Genomic DNA, 9,116 nt, shown 5'->3' on the forward strand with positions numbered 1-9,116 from the left:
ACAAAAACTAGTTAAAATATATATATATATGATAAAATAAATTATAGTTTTATAATATATATAAATATTTCTATGATAGAATGAATTATAGTTCTATAATATATATAAATATTTATATCAATAATCTCTACATATATGATATCTAAACACAACATTTACATAGATATATATTTACATGGCTATGACATATATATAAAATACAATAATATTTAAAAAGAAATTAATAATTAAAATCAAATAAGAATAGAAAAAAGTCATAGTATAGACAGTAGTATATATGCATCAACTATTTTCAGTTTCTAATGTATCTCACAATGTCCTTTGGTGAATTTGATGAAGAAAAATAGCTCCAATCACTTGATAAAAAATAAACTATCTTACAAATTTATAAGATAAAAAAAATGATATGTATGCATTTAATATTTTTTAAATGAATATGATTTAATTATTTAATTTATAATAAAATTTCTTTAAAATATTATATTTTAATTAATTAATTTATTATTTTTGTTTAAGTTTATTTTTATTTATTATTTTTGGGTTCAATTGAGACAACTAGAATTAAAATACTAGGGAGAGAGGTCTGGCAAAAATTGTAAGCAGCTTAGGGAGAATGATCAAGCAAGACCAGGCTACAATGAATAGAGGATAAGCTTCAATTTGCTCGAGTTCTAATAGAGATGGATGTTTTGAAAGGATTTCCAACTGAGTTAAAATTTGAAGATGAAAAAGGGTAGATGGTTTATATTGAAGTCTCTTATGAATGGAAGCCCGACAAATGTGAGATTTGTAAGGGCATTGGTCACACTAGTATTGTGTGTAAGAAAGTGAAAATGGTGGAACAAAGTAGGAAGCTATGGAAACCAAAGGAGGCATCAGGGGTTCAGAGTGAACCGATAGCAAAAGCTGTCACAGAAAATACTCAAGATTTCCAGGAAGTAAAAGGGAAGAAGGTTGTGATAGCTAGCTTACCCAAAGTGTATATTAGGATCTCTTTTGAGGTGTTAGAGGATGTTTCTGTTAATGAAGTGCAGGTCGGAGTGGTTTTATGTGAGATGAGGTCCATTATTGATGGCGGGGGAGATCCTCCACCAATAGATGGATAAAATTTTCATTTGGAATGTAAGGGGCATCAACAAATCATCTAAGCAAAATGTTGTTATGAAGATGATTAACAACAAAAAAATAGGATTTGTTGGGCTCCTTGAGACAAAGGTTAAGGCTCGTATAATGGGAGCCTTATACCAAAACATGTTTCAGGGCTGGTGTTTTACTAATAATTTGTCTCATCATCCTAATGGGCGGATTGTCATAGCATGGAATCCTAATAGTTTTGATGTTGATATAAAAGGAGGTACTAGTCAGTATATTCACTGTGAATTAAAGCCGAAAATAGGGGACTTTTTTGCTTTAACAGTGGTTTATGTAGTTAATGATAGTAAAGGAAGAGAGCAATTGTGGAAAGATCTTGTCCAATTGTCAAAAGGTCTGAATTTACCTTGGATAGTTGGAGGGGACTTTAATTCAGTATTGAACATAAAGGAATGGCTTGAATACAGGGGTAATGCCAATGAGATGATTCCATTTCAAAATTGTATAACAGATTGTGGTTTAGAAGATATCAAATTCAATGGCAACTTCTTTACTTGGAATAATAAGCAAGAAGGCAAAGATCGGGTTTATGCAAAATTGGATAGATTTTTAGCGAATCATAAGTGGCTGGACAAATATACTACAGATGAGGTCACTTTCTTCCCTGAAGGTGAGTTTGATCATTCTCCTGACCTTCTTTCTATTTACTCGAATATGCAAAATGGTAAAAAGCCTTTCAGATACTTTAATTTTTGGAAAAACTTGGATGGTTTTATTGATACTGTGAATAAGAATTGGAATGAAGATAGCTGGTACTCCTATGTATTGTCTTGTTTCCCACTTGAAGCAGCTCAAAATTGGTTTAAAAGTGTTGAACAGAGAAGGCAGGGGAAATATGGAGACTTAGGATCAAGTAAGCTATCAACATATGATCAAGAGTCAACAAAGCTTGTAACAAAACCCTGGAAACGCACAGTTAATAGAGGCAGAAATTAGAGCTCGACATTTGTATGGAGAGTCTCACAGGAATTATATTAGTTATCTTAGCCAAAAAGCAAAGGTAGCTTGGATAACAAATGGAGATGATAATACTAAAGTTTTTCATGCGAGTCTGAAAAGAAGGAGGTAGCATAACACAATTTACTCTATCAAAGATCAAAATGGAAGATGGATTGATGATGAAGAGGGTGCTATCAAAGCTTTTTTGGAATTTTATCACAATTTGTTGGGATCTTGTGGTACTACTAGAACTAGAGTTCACAAGAGAATTGTTCAAGAAGGACCAATGGTGACTCAAAGACAATCTAATTGGTTATTGCAAGATTATACTAAAGAAGAGGTGAAAGATGCACTGCAATCCATTCCTGATGATAAAGCACAGGGACCTGATGGTTTTAGTAGTGCTTTCTTTAAAGATACATGGGAGATAACGGGAAGTGAATTAACTGTAGCAGTTCTGTCATTTTTGAACTCAAGAAGATTACTTAAAGAGATTAATGCTACAACAATGACTTTGATTCCTAAATCGATTTGCCCAGAATCTGTGAATGATTATAGACCCATTGCTTGCTGCAATGTGATCTATAAAATAACTTCTAAAATGATTTGCAAGAGATTACGGGAAGTTCTTACAGGAATCATTTCAAAGAATCAAAGTGGTTTTTTTAAAGGAAGGCAAATTGCTCATAATATTATGATTTTTCAAGACATGGTTCAGGGCTATAATAGAAGAAGTGCAAAGTCAACTTGTTTGTTCAAGATTGACCTTCAAAAAGCTTATGATACACTTGACTGAGATTTTCTTCGTGAGATGCTAAAAGCTCTAAAATTTCCTCAAAAAATTGTGAATCTTATCATGGACTGTGTTACTACTCCTTGGTTTTCCTTCTCCATCAATGGTGCTCTTCATGATTACCTCTAATCTAAGCAAGGTTTAAAACAAGGCAACCCAATTTCCCCCCTCCTGTTTGTTATAGGAATGGAGTATTTATCAAGGATCTTGATCAAAGTGGATAAGGAGGCTGAGTGTAATGACCCAAAGTTACTAATAAGGCTAGTGTGCCGGGAGGGCACAATTGGAAGTTATGTGAATTAATGTTGAAATGCATGATAATGGTGCATATGCATGCTTATATGATTATTTTGATTAATGTGATGCATGCCTATGTGTATTAGTATGCATGTAGGCCCTGATTAGGTTATAGGGGCATATTTGCAATGTTGGCCCGTTGAGGGCATAAATGTAAATATTTGTGATAAATTGTTGATACCACATTATTATGTGGATATACTTGTAGCTTGTGACTCGATGCGATCCTAGCAAGCGGTTTAGCGGGAAAGTCACAGCGGGGATTTATACCCGGCTCGGGGTAAGTCTGGGGGTATTTATGGGAATTTAGATAATATACTGGAGACTATTTATTATTGAGGAAAATATTTGGTGATTAGTTAAGTATCGAGATGTAAGTGGAAATTACTAGGGACACTCAAGGAATTAGCGGGAATTGGAAGTAAGTGACTAAAATGCCCTTGATGTGTTTTAAGACTTAGGAATTAATGGGAGGGCAAAAGGGTCATTTGATTGGAAATAGATAAGTGTTATTTTTTCTTTAGTTTTAGTGGAGGCTGTTGAAAGTTTCAGAAGTTAAAAAAAGAGAAGAGAAGGAAAGAAAGAAGGAAAAACAGGGGAATCTCTCTCTCTCTGTCGGTTTGGCCATATCTCACCATTCTTTGTGAGTTTTGGAGCTGGAATCCTAGAGTAGGCTCAGGTTGGAGCTTAGGGTAAAGACTTTGGTGAAGCTAAAAGAGTTAGCAGGGAATAGCCACTCAAATTGAGGTAAGTTTCAAGATTTCCTGATGTGTTTTTCTGAGTTTTATTGAGATGGTTTCTAAGCTTGAGTTTTGGATGGAATAAAGGGAAATAAGCTTGAGGAGTTGAAGGGCTTGAGGCTGGTTGGATGCTAGAGATAACTTAAGGTCAAAATTCTCCATAGAAGGTAACAAATTCTGGCTTTGAAGTTCTAAGTTTCTAAGTTTCTGGTTGAATTCTTGAGTTCTTGGGTTGAATGTTTATTTTCTTGGTTTGATGATGCATGTGGTTAAGTCTTGTGCTATTGAGTTGTCTGGGGTGAGATATAGGTGGTGGTAGACTCAATTTGGTGTGTAGTTGAGGTTTGTAAGGGTTCCAAGAGGTTTTGGTTCGAGGAAAATCGAAGGAAGAAAAACAGAGTGTTGCTGGTCTGTGACTAGCGCTGTAGCGCTAGCCTTTTGGCGCTACAGCGCTAGGCTTGTGTTTCCTAGCGCCTTTGCCTCTGCTTGTAGCGCTGTAGCGCTACCCTATTTCCAGAAAAGGGTTTTTGGGTTATTTTCAAGGGTATTTTCCCGGGAGTTCGGGGTTCAATTCCACCACCCCGTTTGGTGGAATTAGGGCCCCCAGACCCCTCAACTCCACTGCCCATCTGTACCATGCTCAGGTCGCAGCGCCCAAGAACAGGGCCGCGACCCCACCTGGAGATTCAGCCATAACCCCGATTTTCCACCTTTTAATCCTTCCAAAAACCTACTTAAACATCTCCAAATCCAAAATCAAAGTTCTCAAACATCCCAATGATCCAAAATCATCAAATCTTGAGGCTCAAACAAATCAAAGATTCATCAACACACAAAATCCAAATCAAAGATTAGAAACTCTAAAACTCAAAACTTAAAGCTTAGATTACCTTTGATTAGGTTGTTTCTCGCTAAATCCTTCGGTCAAGAAGCTTCTAATCTTTCCTAGGATCGCTATGCCTCGATCCTCACTTGATTCCGACTCTTAAAACCCATGTTTCCTTCGAAATTGCGACGAACGGTAAAAAAAGAATAACAGGAGAGAGAGTCAAAGTGTTTGAACGTAGTCTTCTTTCTGACAGGCTACTTCAAGCTTAAGTAACCTCAAATAAATCCTAATGTTCGGGGTCCCAAAATCGCCCCTGGGGACAAAATAGTCAAAACTCCCTGAATTTCCTCCTGATCTCACTAACTCCCAATATATCCTCAAATAATTGACGTTGTTATGACAAAATTGCTAACTTGCAACCTAAGATCGTCTCATGCTGAATAGCTCGAATATATCCACATAATAATGAGATCTCATCCATAAATCACAACATGCACCAAAATATACAAATATGCTCTCAACGGGCCAAATCACCAAAATGCCCTTATAATGAAATGCGGACCCACATGCATGCATTCAACCATCTTATTATAATATAATTCACATAAATATGCATATAATCATTTAATGGTATAATAAAACAAATATGGCCCTCCCGGCCTACTAATCCAACCATTAAATTGCATTAGAGATTTTAGGGCATTACAACAATGAACCATCCCTAGATGCTAACTGGTATTGGAAGCGAATAGTTCAAGTGAAAATAAATTCAAAGCAGTTTTTTCTCTCAATGAGTTTTAGAATTTAAGTTCTCTATATCTTCTTTTTGTTATAAATTGCAGACTGTTCTTTTGGCAAATGGAATTTTGCTATGATTTGGGATAGAGTTTGTTTTCCCAAACATAGAGTTATAATTTGGTTAGCCTTGCTTGATAGACTACCTACAAGAGATCGTTTACAGAGATTTGGGAAAATTCAGCACATTTCTTGCCTACTTTGTGGGACTAATGATGAATCTCACTCTCATATATTTTTCTCTTGCTGTTTTAGTTCAAAAATTCTGGTAGAAGTTATGAATTTAAGTGGTATTTTGTACAAGGGGAATGATCTTAAGGGCCTTTTGAAGTGGCTGGTGAAAAAGAAGTTGGCGCAAGGAAGAAGGAAAATTGTGTTTCACTATTGTTTCTGCTATAGTTTATTTCATTTGGCAGAGTCGAAATAGTGCTTTTTGGGATCAAAATCTTCCCTCAATTGATACTATTGTAAATCATATTATACATGCTGTGTGTGTGAGATTACAGTACATGTATTTAGCCAAATTCAATAGGTTAGATCAAGATTGGGTGGAGGCTCTCTTAAGAGCTTGTAATTAATTGTTGGGCTTTTGCCTTTTATTTGTAATTGTTTTTTTTTTGTAGTAATTCAAAGCTGCTAATTTACCAAAAAATAAAATAATAAATATATATATTATTTATTTTATCTTATAAATTTGTGTGATAGTTTATTTTTTTATTAAGTGATTGGAGCTATTTATCTTCATCAAATTCACCAAAGGTCATTGTGAGATATAGTAGAAACTAAAAATCGTTGATGCATGTATACTACTGTCTACATTATGACTTTTTTTATTCTTATTTTATTTTTATTATTAATTTCTTTTTAAATATTATTTTATTTTATATGTATATTGTGAAGCTATGTAAATATATATATATATATTTATGTCAATATTGTGTTTAGATGTTATATAAGTAGATATTATTAATATAAATATTTGTTAATATTATAAAACTATAATTCATTCTAATATATATATTTTTTAAAATAGTAAATTAATTTTTATTAAAATTATAAACAATATTTACAACTTTAAAACTAAACTTACTATGTTATATAAATATTGATATTTATAAAGTATTTGAAAGATCGCATCGAAGCTTACATTTTATAGGTTAGGTGGTGATCACGAAGGGAGCATTCTGGATAGGTTTGACAAATTAAGAGAATAATAGCCGGAGCCGCCCTCTACGTTGGTTAGTGGTTACAGCTTTTGGCTTTTTATGAACATATTTTACATTCTTTTGTTTTAGTTGCCACTTTTCCATCTAGATAAGCATGAGAAACAGAATTATAGCACCGCAATCTACGTGCAAAACAACTAATTTTACAGTTCTTACTTATCAAGTATTCTAGAATGTTTAGCTTGTAATTAATGATAAATAATTCATTTTAATAACTACACAAATTAAAATAATATGATCTATTTTGAAAAATATAAATTGTTGAAATTATTTACATAATTTAGTGGATGATATTTGTGCACGAATTTTATATTTATTATCTTGTATTAATATTATAGCAATATATATACAAGTATATATATAATATATTTATATAAGTATATATATATTGAGTAATGATATATATATTTAAAATATGTAATTATTTAGTGATTTATAAAATAATAAGTTTGGTTTTAATAAATATGATTCGATAGATTAAACTCTCACTTCATTATGTATATATATGTTTTAAGTGTATATTTTGAATGTAAATATTTTTCATATATATTAGGGTTTATACTTTTTTTGATCCTGTGTTTTGTTTTATTACTTGTTTGGACTTTGTGTTTTGATAAATTATTTTTTGGATCCTATATTTTATAAAATGGTTAAAATAGAACCATAAATCTGATTTTAATCAATGTTTTTTCAACTAAAATCACAAATAATTTACCAAACTAATAATCCAGAACAAAAATAAAATCATTCTGCTTAAAAACTGTGCTGTTATATTCAATTTTTTCTTTATCAAAATTAAGTTTAGATTTTTATTTTAATCATTTTACAAAACATAGAGTCCAAAAATTAATTTATCAAAACACACGGTCTAAAGAGGTAATGGAACAAAACACAGAGTTCAAAAAAGTATAAACCTTATATATTATATATAACAATAGGAAACGAAGTTAAAATATTAATAATGCATTATAAGCCATATTAATTTTTGGTGGCCGACATGTCATGGTATGATGATAGTCGTAGAATAATTAATAAGTTATTAAAATATTTATAAGCTTGTGAAATAGATGTGGCTGCTTCCAATATACGTGATGATGCATTCTTCATAAATATCACTAGCATTATTAATGTCATCTTTTTGCGGTGTTTCAAAACAGAAAAAAGAATTTAATATTAGATATTATATATTTTAATTCAATTTAATAAGTGTTATTAAGAATTGCTAATTAATTTTAATTGTAGGAATTTACCTATATATCCCTACACATTCACACACAGAATAATAACAACTAAGGTCACTTTTTACCTTTGAAGCTTTGAGATATTTTCTGAAAATAAGATCTGTTTATTTGCTTTATTCAGAATCTGAATACCCAAAATCTTTCTAACCCTCTACCTTCCTGTTTTGCAGAAATGAAAAGAAGGTGAAAATTAGATTCTTATCCATTTTAAATGATCTATTTTAATTTTTACCCACTATTTTTAACTCTTATTTTAGTATCCAAAATTTCAATTAATGTACCCATTATACCTCTTCAATTACATACTTTTTTTTTCTCCTTAAACACACTATAATTAGAATGCATTTATAATTTAACTATAATATGACACATATAATACACATTACAACAACACTTAGAACCATGTGCTTAAATAAGAGTAATTTGGGAAATCTCATGATAATAATGAGTAAAGTTCAACTAAATATATTTAGTGTCTAATTTTAGTTTACTACTCCTAAAAATGGGTAGTTCTCAACTTTTCCCGAAAAGAAGAGTTTCCTTGTTCACATGCAAGACCCATGATCTAAGATCTCTATAGGTTCAGTTAGCCACAAAACAAACACTAAACTTATCCAAAGGTTTTTCAAGTCAGAAAGTACAGAAAAAGAAAGATGAAACTAGAGAGTACAAACAGGGATTTTGTAGAGGTTCAACACCAAAATTTGGGGCTACTTCCTCTTGAGCTCGCATTAGAGGTGATCAAGCTCTGCACTAATAATGATGAAACCATTACAAGATCTTCTGAGATTCCAGCCACAGCGGATTGGCAAGGTAATCTGCTTCCTTATTCTTGTTTACACTCAAGTTTCTTCTATACACAGATGCTCTCAAAAATCCTCACAACTCTCTTTCTTTTCTTTCTACAGGCTTTTTCTACTCTCAACCTAAAAACACCAAGACTAGCTCTCAATATCTCTTTTTCTTCCCTTGCCTTTTTCTTTTTATTGATTTTCTGTCTGTATCTTTTTTTTTTTATTACAATAGGTATACATATATATAGTTTTGAAAATACAGAGTAACGATATAGATTTGACTGAGCTGTAAAGTTGTTGTTGTAACTGA

General features: G+C 32.1%; 1 protein-coding gene across 1 annotated transcript; it reads left to right on the forward strand.

Moving 5' to 3' along the window:
* The first annotated feature begins 1,230 nt into the window (after positions 1-1,230).
* LOC133814106 (uncharacterized) lies at positions 1,231-2,887 on the forward strand. Its single transcript, XM_062247108.1, has 2 exons — positions 1,231-2,005; positions 2,247-2,887. Exons 1-2 carry the CDS (start codon positions 1,231-1,233, stop codon positions 2,885-2,887), a joined length of 1,416 nt encoding a protein of 471 aa, XP_062103092.1.
* The last annotated feature ends 6,229 nt before the right edge of the window (positions 2,888-9,116 follow it).

This window comes from Humulus lupulus, chromosome 2 (genome assembly GCF_963169125.1).
Source record: "Humulus lupulus chromosome 2, drHumLupu1.1, whole genome shotgun sequence".
Lineage (NCBI taxonomy): Eukaryota > Viridiplantae > Streptophyta > Magnoliopsida > Rosales > Cannabaceae > Humulus > Humulus lupulus.

Coding starts and splice junctions, on each gene's coding strand:
- LOC133814106 (XM_062247108.1), top strand. CDS start 1,231: ATGGGAGCCTTATACCAAAACATGTTTCAGGGCTGGTGTTTTACTAAT. Junction 2,006..2,246: donor ATATGGAGACTTAGGATCAA/GTAAGCTATCAA, acceptor ACTCTATCAAAG/ATCAAAATGGAAGATGGATT.